The sequence below is a fragment of the Centropristis striata genome, chromosome 4 (assembly GCF_030273125.1).
Source record: "Centropristis striata isolate RG_2023a ecotype Rhode Island chromosome 4, C.striata_1.0, whole genome shotgun sequence".
In the NCBI taxonomy this organism is placed as follows: Eukaryota; Metazoa; Chordata; class Actinopteri; order Perciformes; family Serranidae; genus Centropristis; species Centropristis striata.
The window spans coordinates 30,319,013-30,340,104 of NC_081520.1; the positions used below are offsets into that span (position 1 = coordinate 30,319,013).

The 21,092-nt window shown below is 35.8% G+C and overlaps 1 protein-coding gene across 1 annotated transcript; it reads right to left on the reverse strand.

Annotated features, from left to right (window-relative positions):
- Nucleotides 1-873: 873 nt before the first annotated feature.
- On the reverse strand, nt 874-20,409 carry LOC131969445 (probable E3 ubiquitin-protein ligase HERC6). Its single transcript, XM_059330450.1, has 23 exons — nt 20,172-20,409; nt 18,591-18,741; nt 18,419-18,495; nt 17,185-17,412; nt 16,740-16,831; nt 16,534-16,661; nt 16,286-16,440; nt 15,636-15,691; nt 14,867-14,958; nt 14,692-14,751; nt 14,480-14,576; nt 13,382-13,562; nt 11,882-12,033; nt 10,626-10,745; nt 10,376-10,474; nt 9,223-9,393; nt 8,426-8,560; nt 6,594-6,760; nt 5,223-5,289; nt 5,059-5,129; nt 4,090-4,273; nt 2,636-2,738; nt 874-1,766 (listed from the first exon to the last, which is right to left on the reverse strand). Exons 1-23 carry the CDS (start codon nt 20,407-20,409, stop codon nt 1,531-1,533), a joined length of 3,060 nt encoding a protein of 1,019 aa, XP_059186433.1. The 3' UTR covers nt 874-1,530.
- Between the last annotated feature and the right edge of the window lie 683 nt (nt 20,410-21,092).

The following is a 21,092-nucleotide window of genomic DNA, read 5'->3' on the forward strand; positions in this document are numbered from 1 at the left end:
AGGCTCCTCACACCAATATGTACCACAGAGCTCCACACGAAATCAGTACTGCCAGTGGTCATTAAACTCTTTAACTCCTCCCTCAGAGTCTGACACCCTCAGTCAGTAGACCTACCTGGACCCTGATAACTGTATATATGTATATATTATATTGTGTGTGTACATTGTATTTGTTTTAGGTCTTTACTCTTATTTTATCTATTGTATCTCATAATTCTTATTACTTTCACACTGGAGTTTCTGTGATGAAAGTAATTTCCCCCTGTTGATTATTAAAGTAATTCTGATTCTGCTCTTATATTTATCAGCAGACTATAATTGACCCATTCCAAGCATTTTTAGGCATTTTAAATTTTGACCATTTTTGACAAAAAAGGACATGCTATAGTATGACTTTTTTGTAAGGGGGTCATTTTTGGACATCCCAAAATATGTTGTTTGTCTGTCATTTCTGGCCATATTATGCTCTAATACGTATCAACAGACTATAATTGACCAATTTTAAGCATTTTTAGGCATTTTAAAATTTGACCATTTTTGACAAAAATCGACAGCTGTAGTATGACCTTTTTTTTTTAGGGGATCACAATAGAACTGGCTATATTTTTGTATTTTATTAGCTGATGTATCCATCATTTTCTTTGAGTTGAAAATATCTCATTACTTCCCAGAGAGAGGGGACAACATGCTTTAACAGCCTTCTGTTAACTACAAAATCAAGAATAGTAAGAAAATGCCAACTTTACAGAGTTCTCTTAGAAATGTTTATATTAGAATATTGTGTTTTGATAGTTTGCCTGTGGTTTACAAAAAAAACATTAAATCATTATCAAAATGACTTAATTTTCAATCACAATAAAAAGCAAGCCAGTATTGAAGAGAAACATTTATTTTTTTTATGTTATTAAGGTAAAATGGAAAGAAAACAATTTCCTGTTACAATTTACACATATTTGAATATTGCTTTTTTAATCACACACAACATGATTTACTTAAGATTTAAGCTTGTATAATTTGAACAGAGAGACGAGTTAATGCTAAGAATGCCATGATAAATAAAATAAAGTGTCAAAAAGTGAGGTTATCATCTCAGTAGAGGTGTAGCCGTGGCCGAAACCACAGACTTCACATTTAATCTTTAGAAAGATTTGGAAGTTCTGAGCCAAAATCTACTTAAGGGTCTTCTATGTCACATGTGATGATGTATATATTTTTCAAACTTTTCTGCCTGTGTATATTTTTGTTTACAACTAAATTAAGCAGATAGAACTAACTAACTGTAATAATAACGTAGCGTTTGACAATTGACAATATAACAGAGTGGCATCACAGACAAACAAAAACAAAACATGCATTACTGCTAAAAGACAGAACATTGGCTGCTGATCTACTTCTGTGAAGTTCCTTCATAACCTCAATAACATTCCTAAGGATCCCAAGTTTCAACTTACTTAATGACATTGATAGCAGAAAACAACACAACATGTAAAAAGTCCCAAATTAACATAAAGCACGATGTTTACAAAAACCTCATTCTGTAATGTCTGCTTTCTTTGAGAAGCCTCTGTTGTGATTGATAGCCTGGAGGAGCCGAGTGTGCATGGTCCTGTCGACCGGGTATCTCTGGTACATGGGCAGCAGTAACCGGAAATGGCAGGTGAGGGCTTCTGGCAGATGGATCTCACAGGCATCAGGCAGGACGGCAACTCTCATCTTGATGACGTCCATACCGAGGAAGGGTACGCGGTCGCAGCCAGTGAGGAACACTAACAACAAAAAAGCATGTTAATATAAATATTTCAGCTGAAACTTACCAGTACCACTCCTCTGTAAAGTCAAACTTGATAAATGGTAATAAGCACAATCATGTTTAACCCTCTGGGCCCATTTAAATTTACTCCCCTTTCAGACCCTTCGGGCTGAAAATCCACTTCCAAAAAACGCAAAAAAAACTTTACAGATTAATATTTTTTCTACTTTTTTTCCTGCATAAACCTCTTAAACAACCTTTGCCCTGCTCAAAACTACCACATGTTTAAACATTTTGGACATTTTAACCCTTTAAATGCCAGTTTGATTGCACGATGTCACTGATGTTTTTTATGAAAAAAAAATCACAAAAAATTTAGTTATTTTCCATATAATAAATAGTTTTTGGCTGGGGCATTAGTTTTTTTTCCACAGTCTTGTATGTCAAAGATTAAGAACAATTGATTTTGATGCAGTTTTAGTTTTTTTGATAGAATTTTTGATTTTTGAAAAACAGTGACATTGTGCAATCAAACTGGCATTTAAAGGGTTAAAATCTTAGAATGTTTGGTAATTTTGATCAGGGCGGCAGTTGTTTAAGAGGTTTATGCAGAATAAAGTAGAAAAATATAGTAATCTGTAAAGTTTTTATTGGGTTTTTTTTGGAAGTGGTCATTTTCAGCCCGAAGGGTCTAAAAGGGTAGTAAATTTGTGCAATGTATTATAGACCCATTAGAAAAATTGAAATTTGAATTTCAAAATATATCAAGAAAAAAAACTTCTACCTAAAATCATGTCATTTGCAGTGTCACAGCCAAAATTAAAAAAGTGAAAAATGACAAATATGGCTGAAAATGTGCAGTGATACCAGAGGATTAATACTTACGAAGGAATTTTTTCTTTTCCTCTGCCGTTAGAGTGTCAAACACCTCCCAGAAGATCACAATGTTTGGATGCTCAGCATGGTAGTCTCCTTCATAAATTGTGTTCTGTTTGGAAAAATACAGTTGTGGAAAGTAACTCAGTACATTTACTCAATAAGAACTTGTATTTCCCTTGAATATTGCAGTATTGTGCCACTTTTTTACTTCTACTCCACTATAATTCAGTGAGGGAACAGGGTCTACTTTTTGATCTGCCACATTTATCTCACAGTTTATACATAAATATTTTTTTACATTTATGGCTTATAAAATACAATATATTGTGAAATAGTCGTTCCAATCTTTGTGGCTTGTGACCCCGTACAAAACAAGTGTTAAGTTCGGGTTAACTTTGTTTAAAGAACTGTTTGAGACCCTATAGGGAAAAAACAATGATGCAATTTAAGGGAAGATTCTAGTTCTTTATATATATATATATATATATATACAGTCATGGAAAAAATATTAGACCATTGTTTTCTTCAGTTTCTTGTTCATTTTAATGCCTGGTACAACTAAAGGTACATTTGTTTGGACAAATATAATAACAACAAAACTAGCTCATAATAGTTTAATTTAAGAGCTGATATCTAGACATTTTCCATTTTCTAGATGATAACCAAAATTATTATCAAGAAAACCATGGAAAATGTCTAGATATCAGCTCTTAAATTGAACTCTTATGAGTATAAACAGACTATCATTGACTCATTTGAAGCATTTTTAGGCATTATAAAATTTGACCAGTTTTGACAAAAATCGACATGTTATAGTATCACTTTTTTTTGAGGGGGTCATTTTTTGACATCCCAAAATATGGTGTTTTTTCCCCGCTATTTTTGGACAAAGTATACTACCACATTTTAAGGCATTTTAAAATTTGACCATTTTTGGGCTAGGTATCAGCCTTTAAATTAAACTCTTAATTTTTTTTTGTTTTTATCATTATATTTGTCCAAACAAATGAACCTTTAGTTGTACCAGGCTTTAAAATGAACAAGAAACTGAAGAAAACAAGGGTCTAATACTTTTTGCTTGTAAATTCTGCTCTGATACTGCTCTGATACTGAAGAGTATTTCGTAACCTGCCATATACTGCCCACTTGTGGCTTCTCTATAGAAAAGCAACATGCAGAGATTTAACATGGCCTTTAACAATGGTATTAAACTGCTTGTTACACTTCCACAATGATGTACTGCTAGCCAAATGTTCCTAAATGTTGATGTGCCCCAAGTTCTGCTATAATAAGTGTGCTACAAACCTTTTTGTGTCCTTAATAAATTCATGATCATTGTTATTATTTGTGTGGAAGACCTTTCCTCCCTTCTTTTCTACACCATTGCTCAGACTGACATTACATTTCTGACTCCGTTTGCAAGATTAAAAACTCAAAAGCTCTCCTGATTTTAAGCAGACCTTCTTCAACACCTCCCAGTCGTAGTTTTCTTGGCCCACCATCACTGCTTGCAACTCCTCCGGCTGGAAGAAATCCACCACGTCGATGTCACACACCTTGAAGAACCCTCTCTTGAACGATTCAAACGCTCCCTCCACTGATTTGTTGAACGCATGGTTGACGTAGGCGTCCACAAACTCTTTTCTATTAAGAAACAGAATTAGAAAATATATAAGTAGCTTCAACTGACATTGTCCAGAGATGTTCTCTCGTATTGCAAGTGGTGCTCCTGCACCTGGTGCATTGCTATTTACATGGCACAGTTGGCAAACTGGAGGAGTTTTCTGCCCCCACTCTCTCCTAATCAGCCCAAAACTACATTTGACTGTGTTACACTGTTGTCATTTAATTCTGTATCATTTTTTTTGTATCATCAAAATCCATGCTGCTGTGAGTACTGTGCAGATAATTATGCTTACATACAGTCATGGAAAAAAATATTTCTTATTCATTTAAATGCCTGGTACAACTAAAGGTACATTTGTTTGGAGAAATATAATGATAACAACAAAAATAGCTGATAAAAGTTTAATTAAGAGCTGATATCTAGCCATTTTCCATGGTTTTCTTGATAATAACCAAAATCATTATCAAGAAAACCATGGAAAATGTCTAGATATCAGCTCTTAAATTAAACTCTTAGGAGCTATTTTCTTTGTTATCATTATATTTGTCCAAACAAATGTACCTTTAGTTGTACCAGGCATTAAAATGAATACATTGAAAAAAAAACAAGGCTGGTCGAATATTTTTTTCCATAACTGTACATACTAAATTGTTTATTTGACAAGGACAATGCACAAGATAAAGACTTGCACCAGAAATTGCTGTAAGCTAATGTGAATTTGCAGTCCGTGGGCAGGAGTCATCGGGAGCACTTAATTCTTGGTATAAAATCACCAAAATACAGCACATCTGTATAAACATACTTGTTCGAAGCTGTGACACGTTTTTCAGGTTCTTTCGGATCGAGCTCAACTTCCTCACCACCCCAGGGCACCTGGAATGAACGTATATTACAGTCAGATTGGGAAACCTGCAACAATGTTCAAGTACACTGGCAGTCACTCTGAATGTGATTTAGTCGACCTACAGTGAAAGTCAGCTCCAGGCTTTCCACCAAATCAGGAGAGTAGTCCTCCAACATGCACCGCCAAGACCTGAAGACACGGTGACAGTAAAAAAAGATCAAATTTACCCAGGCGGCAACCTCCGGGTCTGAGCAGGGAGGCAAAATTTGAACCAAATGTCCGAGCAGAAGCATTTGGGTCCATTCATTTCAATACAAACACTATGGCCTCAATCACTAGTAAAAAATCTTCTTCAAGACAATTTAATGTTAATTGTGTGTATAATGGCCCCATTTAGAAGAAATGGAAGATAAAGAATCATTATGATTTGGGGAGTGGCTACCTTTGATTGACAGGTCACTAACAAGGCGAGCCGTCATCAGAAGAAAAGCAGAACAATAGAATGTATATATATATATATATATATATATATATATATATATATATATATATATATATATATATATATATATATATATATACATATATATATATTTGCCAAAACTAACATTCCAGTTATTGCTCCAGTTAATGTTAACATGAATTAGCAGCGGCTTCTCTCAGTCAGGTTGAGGTGTAGAGAGGCGTGTAGTCAGTGTCGTCAGATCTCTCTCGCTCAGTGGTGGAAGAAGTATTCAGATCCCTTACTTCAGTAAAAGTACTAATACCACACTGTGAAATCACTCCACTACAAGTAAAAATCCTGCATTCAAAACTTACTGAAGTAAAAGTACAAAAGTAACAGCATCAAAATGTACTTAAAGTATCAAAAGTAAAAGTACTTGTTATGCAGAATGGACCCACTCAGATTGTTTTATATATTCTTAATATATTATTGGATTATAATTGTTGATGCTGTTATGCAAGCAGTGTCTTAATTTTGTAAAGACCGGGCTCATTTTAACTATTTAATATACTGTTTTGAGGTTTAATTTAAAAAATCACCTTTAATTGATCATGTTTTTTTATGTTAAATCTCGACCTGTAAAGTAACTAAAGCTGTCAGCTAAATGTAGTGGAGTAAAAAGTACAATGTTTGCCTCGAAATGTAGTGGAGTTGAAGTATAAAGTTATATAAAATGGAAATACTCAAGTAAAGTACAAGTACCTCAAAATTGTACTTAAGTACAGTACTTGAGTAAATGTCCTTAGTTATTTCCACCACTGCTCCCGCTCCTCCACAGTCCAGATATGGTCTGCTCCCAGTTTTTTACGGAAACAAGATGGCGACAAGTGTCATGCTGAACTCGATGCCTCAAACGGGCCACAAACCAACCGGTGACGTTGCAGTGACAAAGTCAATTATTTAAACAGTCTATGATTTAACACAACTATGACCTGCAGATAAAATGTTACAAATGAAAACTACCAAACAGAAACATTCATAAACTTACTCTCCCATGACAGGGTCAAACTCCTTCATGTCGTCCAGAGACGGTTTGACTCGAAGCAGCTTCTTGAAGAGAGCCAGGGGGAAGGGCATGTGGATGATGTTGTGGTTGTAGAGAGCCAGGCCACACAAAATGCCAAACAGGAAATAAGTCTTCTCCTCCTTTTTTGGCTGCATGGTTGATCACAAACACAGGATTAGGTCTGATTTAAAAACTGTATGATGTCTGATGATACGGCCAAATGTACAGCATGAGGTGCTTTAATGCAGCCATTCTTAACCTTGGGGTCCCGACCCCAATGGGGGTCGCAAGATGATTTCTGGGGGTCGCCAAATCATTTTGAAAAAAATATAAATGCACAAAATTAATATTAAGTTACATAATTCAGACAGGGAGATGTTTTAGTTGTTGTCTGCTTCATTATTTGTCCAAAATTCATCGTATCAACCGAGTTTGTGTGATCTGAACTGTGCGCGTGAGATTCTCTTCAGTGAGCACAGCGGAAAAAATAAACAAACAAAAAGAAAAAAAACTGGCGCGTTGTTGCTTTACCGCAGCTAGCTATAACTGATGCTGGAAAAATGGAGCGATGGCTGCAAAGAAATGCTCCAGCAGCAGCAGCAGCAGGGGTCCCAAGGTCTACCACCAGAAAGCCTAACGGGACCACCAGCCTAGAAACGGGGGGCAGTCAGTGGGGCCGACACCGACTAGGCTCCGTAAATATCAGCCAGACTTCTTGAAGTATGGCTTTTCATGCATGACAAAAAACACCACAGAATATCCACAGTGTTTCATTTGCTCTGAAGTGCTAGTAAACGAAAGCTTGAAACCAGTAACACTGAAGAGACAAGAGGGTAGGGTGGCCACCCATCTGGCTTTAGGCCGGACAGTCCGGCTTTTAAATGCCCTGTCCGGCTGCAGGCGCAGCCTTAAGCCGGACACTCATTTGTCCTCCTTTTAAGAAAATAACAAAAAAAGGTCCGCCTGTTGTTACCTTGTTAGCTTAATACTAATGGCTAAAAATGTGTGTCAAAAAAGCTGTGTCAAAATAAGTAATTTCATTGGTTACATTTTCATGTAGTGACCTCAACACATGGCTAATTTGAATATTTAAATTAGCCATGTGTTGATTTGCCACAACATGCACTCATAAGAACCACTGCTTTAATGTATAAACAGTGGTGGAAGAAGTATTCAGATCCCTTACTTCAGTAAAAGTACTAATACCACACTGTGAAATCACTCCACTACAAGAAAAAGTCCTGCATTCAAAACGTACTGAAGTAAAAGTACAAAAGTATCAGCATCAAAATGTACCTAAAGTCTCAAAAGTAAAAGTACTCGTTATGCAGAATGGACCCACTCAGATTGTTTTATATGTTCCAAATATATTATAGGGTTATTATTATTGATGCATTTATATAAGCAGCATTTTATTTTGTCAAGTTAGGGCTCATTTAAACTACTTAATATACATATACCTCATATACTTCTGAGGTTCAATTAAAAAAATGTCTAATCACTTTTAAAAAATGTATGTTTTATGTTAAATATTGACGTGACAAGTAACTAAAGCTGTCAGCTAAATGTAGTGGAGTTAAAAGTACAATATTTGCCTCAAAATGTAGTGGAGTAGAAGTATAAAGTTACATACAATGGAAATACTCAAGTAAAGTACAAGTACCTCAAAATGATACTTAAGTACAGTACTTCGGTAAATATACTTTCCACCACTGTGTATAAAAAGTTAAACCAGGCATCAGACATCACCCATTGTCTTTTCTTCACACTTTCACAGTTGTGGTCAAAGATAATTAAAAGTAAAATGTTCTTACGTTGGGAGGGAACCAGGCCAGAGTCTGGCTCTCGTTGTACATGAACATGTCAGACTCAGGAGCTATCAGCTCGTCAAACAGATGCAGGAAGAAGTCCCTTTTGTCGACATTCGTTATCTTTCTGTCGAATTGCACCTAGGAAAGATAGAATATAACTTTAAAGAAGTGTCCTTGAACACAAAGTGGATCAGCTCTAATGATAAATATTCATGCACGATTTCTTCAACACCTATTTCATGCTTGCAATAAATGGTTTTCTCCCAAATGTATCATCTCGTTGCTACAATCGGTGGGAAAAATTTAAGATTTTTAGTAAATAAAATTCTTCATTTATTAAGGTGACATTTTTGGAGTTTGTGATTTTTTAATGTAAAATGATTTCCAATTTTACTTTTAATGATACTATATAAAATAATAATAATAATAATAATAATAATAATAAAATCTGTGTCTTTTTGTGAAAATCTGTATAAACATCAGGTATTTTAATGGTTAAACATATTACCTGTTTAGGTGAAGTGTATGTGAATTTGTGTAAAATGACTTCCAATTTTATCTTTATATCTCTCAGACCACTTCTATTACAATGTGCTGAAAGTTTATTATGCAATTTAATTAACTGTCTAGCCCAGTTTATATTACATGTAAAATTCAATGTACTGAAGCAATGGAAGAGATTCTATTTAATCTACTCTTAATTACTCTGTAATAAAGAAATCTAAAGACCAAAGCAGCTAAATTTTGTTTCAGAACTCTAAAACCGGTTAAGTTAAGTTAAGTTTTGCTGGTGTGTTTACCACAAGCTCCCTCCTGAAGGCGCAGTGGTCGGCTGCAGCCAGCTGTCTGAAGGTGTCCTCCACCAGGTGAGTTCGTCTCAGAGTCAGCTGGAAGACCGGGGCCGTGGCAGAGTCTGGGCACAACTCAGGAGGACAATGCAGAGCCAACTGATGAACGAGACGTTCTGCTCCCTGTTATTAAAAAAAAATAAATCTCCTTTTAGCAATTTTCATATCATTATGCATTACGTGATATATACAGCCATGGAAAAAATGATTAGACCACCCTTGTTTTCTTCAATTTCTTGTTCATTTTAATGCCTGGTACAACTAAAGGTACAATTGTTTGGTCAAATATAATGATAACAACAAAAATAGCTGATAAGAGTTTAATTTTAGAGCTGATATCTAGACATTTTCCAATGTTTTTCTTGATAATGATTTTGGTTATGATATTGGTCAAAAACAACCGGTTTACAAGTCGGTTTACTGCTGCTCAAGACTTAGTTTTGTCCAATACATTTCTGTACTTCACAACCAGCTGTCTGTTGGATCTTTGGTGTAAAGCATTTGTTTGGTTGACTGAAAAATGTTTGTGGTGACATTTGTTAACTTGAGCTGCAGACTTGAGTTTGTTTCATGGCCAGTTCAACTGCAGCATAAAGTTAATTCTCCCACCAGAACAGAAAGTATTTCTGTTGACTTGATAGCTAGAATTTCCCAACAAAATCTACTTTTATAGTTCCTTGAGTTCCTAAACTGTGATCAAATTGTTTTTGGCTCACCTTAAAACTAAAAGAAATGCACTTTGAGAGTGTGACAGTGCTTCGTTGTTGCCCATTTCCAGAACCTGTTTCCATTTTTTTCCAGTTTCCTGCCTTATGTAGAAAATACTTGGTTTGACTTCTTGATAATGATTTTGGTTATTATCAAGAAAATCATGGAAAATGTCTAGATATCAGGTCTTAAATTAAACTCTTATCAGCTATTTTTGTTGTGATCATTATATTTGTCCAAACAAATGTACCTGTAGTTGTACCAGGCATTAAAATGAACAATAAATTGAAGAAAACAATATTCTTTATAATAAATGTTCAAATTAAGAAACAACTGCAGCTGTATCATTTATGTATGTTTACAAATGATCTAATTTTATAGAACTTTAATACTGTACCTTCACTATAAATGCATAGATGTTAAAAGCCGCCACCTTGCAAACCAGATTGAACAGGAATGGGTAGCGGCAGAAAATGGTCGGTGTGTGCTGGTGATCCTGAAAAAAAAAGAAAAAAAGATGATTAACCAACAAATAATTTCAGCAATAAGCAGCCAATTAGGAGATTAAAACTAGAAGGACAATCAAAAGGACAGATTGATCCTCTGAAATACTGCAACACTGTTCATACTGTACTATGCTGTTTTACCTCCACGTTAGAAAACTGCTTCCAGAGAGTTAAGTCCACGGACAGCTCCACACTTCCATCGATTTCATCTACATAAAAGGTGCTGAGTGGGACTTTGAAGGACTTCCCAGCTTTGTTTGCCTGTGAAAAAAAATATACAGCACCAAAAAAGTTATACACTACAAAGATATGATATTTAAATTCTTATTATAGACCAGAGGTCACAAATCTGTCTTTATGCCTTCTTTATGTCTACAGGTGCATCTCAATACATTAGAATATGATGAAAAGTCCATTTCCAGTAGTTTAAGTCAAACAGCTCCAACCAGGTATTGAGTCATATAGATGGATATACTTTTCAGAGGTCACGTTTCCTTCTCTTTTGTAATGTAGTTCTTATGTTATAGATGTGTGCTTTTATTTGCTTTACTTGTTTAGAATAAATAGCTTTTGATTACGAATGCTGTCTATTTAATGTTGTACATTATGAATGATATGCCATCCTCTCCTTTGACAAAAATTCACGATTCCTTCAACCACTACTAAATATTAATATGGTAATTTGATTATAATTATATTCATAATTAATAATCAGTGTTCCAAATTGATAGTTTAATAACTTGATTTAGGTGAATTGGCTATATTTTTCTGTTCTTACAGATGGTGCCCCTTTTTACGAGCTGACTTAGAGTAAATCAAGTCATATCATTTCTTATAATTAATAATTGTTTATGATAATTATTAATAATTCTTATAGCCATCCAACCACACTTTTGAACCGTGAGATCCACACAAGTGTTGCTCAGGTTCATTCCGGCATTTATGCATTTTAGCATTTATGATAACGCCCTTTTATTAATATATTTGACGCCCTGTGCAAGGTCATCATTTATTCATAAAAGAGCCATCCTTAATCCCCAACATTTTTGGTGATCCTTGATGAAGGCAATTGGTATCTTTAAACAGATACCCCAACATAGTTGACGCCCCGGTGCGTAATTACAACATATTAAAAATTATTGAGATACCGAATTTTAGGTCTGCATTAAATGTAAGCCATAATCATTATAATTAGAAGAAATTAAATAAATGAAGACATGAAATGTTTCATTCTGTGTTTAATGGATCTATATAATGTGTTATTTCTACTTTTTGAATTGAATTACTGACAATAATTGAGATGTACCTGTAGTCTTGATGAGCCTATTCCCAAGATAAAAGATTTTTTCCTCATCTGTTACTAAATTAACTGATGACTAAAATAAAACCACACTGACTTTGTAGAGAAGTTTGAGGGCGTCCATCATGAATCTGACTCCTGGGTTGTGAGTTTGTAAGAGGCCATTTTTCAGCATGAAGGCCAGAGCCTTTCTGAACACCAAGATGTGCTTCGTTAGTATGGAGGGTGGCAGGGAAGACCACCAGCGTCCTGCAGAACAAACAACACTGTGAGACCTTTATGACAGCTTAACACACTGCAAAACAGGAAAACAAATTCAGCAATTTGACAAAATATGCGTCACATTTACAACCCTGATTCCAAAAAAGATGAGGTTGTGGGATAAGTTGTGACCTACAGTCATTGAAAAAATTATTAGACCACCTTTGTTTTCTTCAGTTTCTTGTTCATTTTAATGCCTGGTACAACTAAAGGTACATTTGTTTGGAGAGAGCTGATATCTAGACATTTTCCATGGTTTTATTGATAACGAATTTGGTTATTATCAAGAAAACCATGGAAAATGTCTAGATATCAGCTCTTAAATTAAACTCTTATCAGATATTTTTGTTGTTATCATTATATTTGTCCAAACAAATGTACCTTTAGTTGTACCAGGCATTAAAATTAACAATAAATTGAAGAAAACAATGGTCTAATATTTTTTTCCATGACTGTATATTCAATTCAATACAGCACAAATAAAAAATAATGCTGAAACTTGGAAACTTTAGTTTTTTTTGCAAATATATACACTTATTCTAAATGGTATGCATTCTGATTGTATTTACATTTTACACAGCATCCCAACTCATTTTTAAAAATGGACTGCAACAAATACTGAAATGTGCTGCAATGACATCACATTAAAACAGAAACAGTTTACAGGTTTACACTTAAAAATAACAACAACAACATGCTTGTTGCAATGGTTTCAGCCTTATGGCGTTGTTAATCTCACAAAGTTATTAATCTGACAAAATACACACTTAATCACAATTAATCATGAAATGGTTTTGTGAGGAGACCCCCAAATGTATCGTCTCATTGCTACACGTTTTTAGTAAATAAAATTCTAAATTGATTAAGTTGACATTATAATAAACTAAACTTTTCTAAACAGTACTGGCACATTTTGGGCAGTTATGATTTTTTTTTATCATGGTATTTCATTTTAAAACTGTCTAGCCCAGTTTATCTATTTAACATGTAAAATTCAATGGAGTACTGGTGATGCAATGGAAGAGATTCTATGAAGTTGGTATGCATATGCATATGCAACACAAAGTTATTAATCTGACAAAATACACAAAATTAATCGTGAAACAGGGTAATGTTATGTCGGCTGGAATAACTTTACTTTTTGATTTTGCTTAATTTTTCATCAGAAAACTTCTTTTTTCATTACAGAAAGGGTCAAATAATATTCATGCTGTTAAAGTGCAACTTATTTAGACTTTTCAAACCATTAAACACATTAACATTACTTGTAACATTATATCTCCTCAAACCTGGGGTAAAAAGAGTTAAAAAAAAAAAGTTTGCTGTAGTTATTTACTTAATGTTTCCAGAGTCTTTTTGGGGAGATGTGAAATAATGACGGCCAACGGCAAAACCTCGTTCATGACACTGGACTCGTCTTGGAGACGGGGAAACGTCAGCAGTATCAGCAGGATCTCTGGTGATTTCAGGGCAGTTTGGCAATTGTACAGCAAATCAATCAGTTGTTTAAGGTCTACCTGCATGGAAAAGAGATCTATGAGACAATGTTTGCACAGCATGCATTGGTATTAAACAACTAAATCAGTCTCTACTGTACAAAATGTCTGTGCCCCAAAGGGGCTGAGAGCCTGCTTTCTCAGTCTCATTTATGTCTCAAGCAGAAGAACAAATGATCTCAGTAACAATAGACGCGTTTCCATTAGGGGGAAGAGTGGCCGCTGGGAAAGCTTCAGGCCACTCCCTCTCAAATGGACGCTCACTCTGCCTGTCTCCATTACAAAAAGGCCCGAGAGGGATTTACAAGACTCTGTAGGTAACGTATGGTTTTCAATCGCCACGTAATCGTTTAGCGACAGTTTCGACTGTGACGTCACATAAATGACGATTAAACACGGGAGACGCAACTGTGGCTAACCGTCCCTAACTGTGCACAATGTCAGCAGCTGATCATAAACAAAGCAGAATGGCTAATTATGCACAGCATCTCCGCTGATCATAAACATTGTGACTGTGAATTGTGCAGAAACTCACTTTGCCGTTGCGGGATCACTATGAACGCCCCGAGGCGATGAGCCGGCACAGATCTTTCCAGCAATTTAGCGGGGATTGTGGGACCGCACGATGAAAGGGGCTTATAATTACTGTCACTTGCGACTACTTGCTACTTCGCCAGCTTTTAAATATGGCGCGTGTTGTTGTGGCGTCGAGGACTACGTCACATCCTGCTTAGCGTTCTATCCAATCAGCAACCAGGCTTTTTTCAGGGGAGAAAATGGCCCTGCTCTTCCACAGGGCCACAAAAAGTCTGGTCAAAAGACCGCTCTGGCCGGCTCATATTCAAATTAGGGGCGCTTCGGCAGTGAGACCCGCCTCATTCCGGATATTCGACTGTAGTGGAAACACGGCTCATCTCAAACTGAAAGGACATCTTAACTGATTGTTTGATCCATGGTACTCCCTGCAGCTGGTCAAAGGCTCTGCTGGCTGCCTCCAGGTCCACAGTTAGAGCATCTGCTTCTAGAGGAGGCCCCCTGGTACCAAGAGAAACACGTTCAATCAGAGAAGCAGAATCAGTACAGGTATGTCATTCAGAGTCTTACTACTCCACTCTCCTAATCAGATTTTTCCAGCAGAAAACTGACTCACTCAGCCTTCGTGAAACTTGCAACAAGACTTGAGCTCGTCCGAAACATCAAAGATATTTCTCTGTTGAAGAAACAAAAAAGGAACTTTACAAACACTGAAGTTACTGCATGTACGACTGATATTTTTTATGTGAATTTACATTATTACAACCAAAACACAATTGTAAAAAAAGGACCTCTTTGCGTCTACGTTGCCGTGTCTCATTGACAGCAATTCTTGCAGTTTTGTCTCACTGAGCCGCCCTGTTATCTGTCCTCTGTCCCGGCCCTTAAAAGACAAACACTAGATTTAACTTTAACCCTGCAGTTATGTTCATTTCTCAGAAAAAGCAATAATGTTCATGGGTCAGTTTGACCAGGGCCATGTTTAATTATCTAAAAGTGTCAGAAACCAAAAAATCCCAATAAACAATGTTTATATTTCATTAATAACTCCATTACTAACCATCTCAATCAATATTTAATGCAATGGTGTTCTTGACCTCTCTATAGGTCATGATTCAATGAGGATAATTCACTTGTTTTTCATAAAAAATGATTGTTAAAACTTTTTTTATGTACATTGGAAAGACCTACATATAGAATACAATGGTTTTACATCACATCGATTTTTTAAAATGTTATATTACACTTTTTATTTTTTTTATTTTTATGAAAAAATACTTTTAGTTATATTCTTTTTAGATTTTTAAACTTTGAAATGAGTAGCTTTGACCAGTAACATAACAGGAGGGTTAAAGCCAGAAATCTTAATGACAAATGGAAAAACTGGCACGAGTGGACATTAAATTCAGGTTATTATTAATATTATTAGTATTATCATTATTATTATTATTGTTATTATTATTAACAAAAACAACAACAACAACAATAATAATAAAATCTGGGTATTTTTTGGTGAAAATCTGTATAAATTTCAGGTATTTTAATGGTTGAACACATTACCTGTTTAGATGAAGTGTATGTGAAGTTTGTATTCCATCCAGCTGATATTTTCAGGTCTGCGTAGACAAACAGAGAATAAATAAAAACACAATTTTAAATCCACTAGTTATACAGTACCATGTGCCCTTTTAAATTAGTTTGCTTAAAAATGTATTTAACTAGTATTTCACTGCTGACTGGACTACTGTAGCAAAAAGACTACATTAAATGAGTTGACAAGCAGGAGTGAGCTCAAAAACCATAGTACTTATTTAAAAAATAATAATAATAATTCTGAATCAAGGGCAAAACTGAACCCCTGAAATTCAGTCAAACTAAAATAAGCTACAGCAAAAAGACCTACAATAAAGGGCTTTTATTGTGGAGTCACCACACACACAATAAGGTAAATCCATTAAACAAACTAAACAAGCTTTTGTCATTTATACAACTTGATTGATAAATAATCAAATAAACTAAATTTGGATTAAAGATTGGACTAAATCAATAATCAAGTGGACAGGAGAAAAAAACTGTTAATGATGGAGAACAAAAAGAAGAAAAGCAACCTTTTCCAAACAACTTTAATTTTAAACTTCATGTAAAAGTCTTTGGCACCAAACATCTCCTGTGATAATCAAACACCTTTCTGCCTATACATGTATACATACCTTTGGGTACGGCTTCTGCACCATCACTGGTCCATGGAAGTTGTACCAGAGTGGGACTCAGACTGTCTTCTGGTCGTCCAGTTCCTATTTGACCTTTGGCACCATGGCCAAAAGCCCACAGCTGGCCGGAGGCACCCAGAACCAGAGTGTGACGCCTGAGACAAGAAACAACAGAGAAAGGAGTGCACTTAGATATACTCAGAGTTATTGTGGGCATGATTTTATGATGCTAAAATTATTTTATTGACCTGCCACATGAAACCTGTGAGGCGGGTCCGTCCAGACCGTCCACCAATCGGGGTCTCAGTTCATTAGTGGAGGAGTCGTGACCCAGCTGACCGTGGATTCCTTCTCCAAAAGTGAAAACCTTACCGTCCTAGAAATTTCAGCATCATAAAATGTCACAAGATATGCAATTAACTTTACAGTGTGATAATGAATGAAGGTTTTGTACCTTTGTTAACACAGCAGAGTGAGCCTCTCCACAGCTCATGGAGGAAACTCCCAGAGGTCTGAGGGCCGGCACCATACAGATGTTGAACCTGCCTGTTAAAGATGATCAGAAATTTAAAAGAATTATGCTTAGTCTATATTGATCCTACTTGACATTATTTTGTAATGTAGCTCTGTTTATGTAATGTAACTGTAATGCACGAGAGGCACAAACTGGAACTAGTGTGAGTTAAATTTGTCTTATTAATTCTTTAATTGAGTTTTGCTCTCATTACAAGTGTTCCTTGCCTCAAAAGCCCTAAAACCAAATAAAACAGCTACTTTTAACAAGATAAAACTGCAGCTGTAACACTCATGGCCTGCAGGTGGTGTTGACTGGCTAATCTATAATCTCCGTCTTGTTAATGGGAGCAGGTGAGACTGTGACTGAGTTAAGGGATTTGTACCGTTCTCGTCCACCCTGTTGAGCCCCAGTTGGCCAGATTTATTGGCCCCACAGCAGTACACCAGTCCTGGGAGTGTGAGGAACAAGGAGTGGGTCGCTCCAGCTGCTATCTGGGTCACTGCTACGCCGGTCAGAGGGCCCACCAGGTCGGGCACATACTGCAGCGACACCTCCTTCCCCAGGCCCAGCTGACCGTGGCTGTTCAAACCCCACGAGAACACATCACCTCCTGTAACGAGGGAGATAACGGAGGAAAATGCTTTTTAAATACACTAAAATTATCATAAATCTCTATGCATTTTCTAAGGATGACTGTTAAATATACTTTCATTTGTCAGCAATTTATTTTTCCAAAGGCTCTCTTGGGAATTATATTTTATTTCCTGCTATATTAAAGAACATTTACTTTGTACTTTACTTTGCCTGCAGGAAATATGAAAAACTAGATTTGGCACAGTGATATAGTGACACGTTGTGGAACGAGAGCTGGTGACCAAACAAACATAAGATAAACAAACAAAGATGTCATCAGTGTGTTTACTGTCTTCAGTGGTGGAAAAAGTATGAAGTTCCCTTACTTCAGTAAAAGTGCTAATACCACACTGAAAACTTTTGGAAATGGAAAAAGTGCCACAAGTGGACATTAAATTCAGGTTATTATTATTATTAGACTATGACTGTATAATGACTCTGTTATCTGATTATTATTATTATTATTATTAGACCATTTCGTGAAATGACTCCACTACAAGTAAAAGTCCTGCATTCAAAACTTACTGAAGTAAAAGTACAAAAGTATCAAAATGTACTTAAAGTATCAAAAGTAAAAGTACTTGTTACGCAGAATGGACCCACTCTGATTGTTTTATATATTCCAGATATATTACTGGATTATTATTATTGTTATTATTATTATTATTGATGTATTTGCGTAAGCAGCATACTGTTCTCAAGGCAGGTCTAATTTTAACTACCTAATATACTGTAATTTGGTTTAATTTAAATGTATCATATTTATATTTTTATGTTAAATCTCGACCTGAAAAGTAACTAAAGCTGTCAGCTAAATGTAGTGGAGTAAAAAGTATAATATTTGCCTCAAAATGTAGTGGAGTAGAAGTATAAAGTTACACAAAATAGAAACATTCAAGTAAAGCACAAGTACCTCAAAATTGTACTTAAGTACAGTACTTGAGTAAATGTACTTATTTACTTTCCACAACTGACTGTCTCACCTTGAGTCAGTGCCAGGGAGTGGGAGTTTCCACAAGCAACCTGAATCACTGGTATCTGAAGTGGTATCGGCACCAGACTGCATGTTGATAAGACGATAATAAGTTAAAAATAATTCACTTTCAGTGATAAGTATTTGTTTCATATCTTATATACAGTGGACGGGTATCTTGCCTGAGTCTGCTGGACAGTAGATGTGGTAAAATGCCTCTCTGTCCGTCCTCTCCTGCCCCCCAGGAGAACACCTGTCCAGATGAACACACAGCCAGACAGTGGTCCTGTCCACAGGCTATGGACACCACATCACCCAGCCCCTCCACACGACCTGGTTCAGGATGATGAACAATATCAAGACGTGATACATTTAATCCAACACTAAAATGTTTAAAATGTGGTCAAAGCAATAATGAAGAAAAAGTGTCAGTTTATCAGGTCGGCTGAGTGATCTCTTTTAAATCTCTTCTTAAAATAGACTTTTATTGGACAGCCTATCCTGATTTTACCTGAACCTTAACCGTCTTTTAATTGCACAGAACTATGTAATTTTCTAACATTATTTTCACCTGTTGTTTCATGTCTGTTTTAAACTTGTCTTTGTAAAGCAGTTTGTAACATGTGTTTTGTAAAGTGCTCCATAAATTAAGATTATATTATATATTAATAAGGGTGGAGATAGTTTAGATTTTACATCAAAACATTGGATAACCTTATTGAACAGTGTTAACCCTTGTGGTGTCTTCAGGGTAAGAAATGACCCCGTCACGTTGTTCCTCGACAAAAACAAACCAACACTGAATGATCTTTATTTGTGTCGAAATTTGATTAATTTTCCTTAAGTTTTTATCCTTATTTATTTGTTGTTGTTGTTTATACACCTTGAAAGTCGGGGGAATGGTTAGTATTTTGTCACTAATCTGTATAACTACAATGCCCATACGTAATTCAAGTCATTTTTTTCCCTTCAGTTCAACTGTGAAGAGGGAAAATCCAGATATTCACAAGTTCATAAGTTCTTGATGAAAGACAGGTTGTTTCTTTGTGGAAAATAGATTGTGGTTTTAAATACTATAATGTTGTTTTATTTTAGGAGTTACGCTAGTCATGGCGGGTCATTTTTTACCCTTAGGAGTACATCGAATATTAAGACTACACAAGGGTTAATGCTTCATTGATAATAAAGAAAACTGCATATAACAGTTAACCCTGCTAAGTAGCTTGCTTCCAATGCTGATCACCATAATGTATCTAATCTTGAATGCAAGAGTGCACTATATTGAAATAAATGTTGCTGTTTTTTTTATTTTTTATTTTTTATTTTTTTAAAATTCAGTAGCCTTGATGAGCTAAATACTTCTTGTATTACATAAGACTTGAACTGAACATAATAAAGTGCTAAGTTAACTTTCGTTGCCTTCACCAACAAGAGAGAAACGAAACTGAAACTCAGCTCCGGTAATTAATCTGCGTAAAACATGCAGTGGTTATTAATGGCTTTCGACTGATGCTATAAAATCATTAGGCTACAAGTCAACACAGGAATGTCACTTCTTAAATAAAAATGTTTTCACATACTCGTGAAGAAGAGTAAAAAAAATAGATAATCCTGCATTTAGAGTCATGAGATTAAAAAAAAACTTTTAATTAAAACTTTCTTCGTTTTACCTGTATGAGCTCACATTAGCTTCACTGTGCTGTTATTTAATCGGCCAACATAGCCTATATTTTTCTTGATAAGTCTACTATTCTGCTGCCTACCTGGTGTCTTCCCATCTTTAGGTCTCTTCTGTCCCAGTTGTCCCTGAGCGTTGTGTCCACATGATAAAACGCCTCCGTCCCTGGTGAGGAACAGAGTATGCTGGTCCCCGCAGCAGATAGTGGTGATGACCCCGGGGACGGTCCAGGTCTTCGGGCTGAGGGCTTTCTGGGGACCGAACTGTCCACTGGAGCTGTCCCCCCAACAGTACAGCTGCACCATGTCTCCAGCTGGACTCATCTGTTGTGTTTACAGACTCTGCTGGAGCGGCACTTTATCTCAGCTGATGCTGCCTTCAAGTAAAGTCGGAGTTATTAGAATCACTATCGGAAATATGCTTCTGAGCCACTTATTCCGCGGGTACATCATAGTAGGTTTGAGTAAAATGTCCATCACGAGAACTAAGTTTGTAACTGGGAACAATTTGTCATTTACTTTAGACTAAAACCAAGCACCAATAGGATGAGCGATACAAGTGATCCAATTTACGAGCTTACCAGGACGCAGGGAAGGCAGCATGACAGAAGCAGAAGTTTACTATGAAACAAGATGACATGACTTGTGTGGTAAAAAAGGTGTCGATATTTTAAGTCCTACAAACAAAATGTACCTCACACATAAGTCTACTTATATCTGTCTGCTTATAAATCTACAATCTAAGTAGATATATATCTAAGTATGATATTTAGCGTTTAGGATGTACTCATCAAATGGGGGTAAAAAAAATAATTTTATTTTTTTATTTGATAAAAGACCATGCATTTATCGTTTTAAAACATTTTACAAACAGTACGCATTTTTCGTACATTTCTGACAACAGGACAGAAGGCTTAATTCTTATGATTATAAGACAAATTAAAAAAAATGTAATATGGGTATGTCAAAGTGTTTTTCCAATACAGAAACAGAGATATATGTAAATG

Bases quoted from the DNA above. Each gene is read 5' to 3' on its own strand.
- LOC131969445 (XM_059330450.1), bottom strand. From the start codon at position 20,409: ATGAGTCCAGCTGGAGACATGGTGCAGCTGTACTGTTGGGGGGACAGC. The intron at 18,742-20,171 runs GTAGGCAGCAGA...ATCCTGAACCAG, and splicing joins TAAAGATGGGAAGACACCAG to GTCGTGTGGAGGGGCTGGGT. The intron at 8,561-9,222 runs GTAAACACACCA...TATCTTTCCTAG, and splicing joins CCTTCAGGAGGGAGCTTGTG to GTGCAATTCGACAGAAAGAT.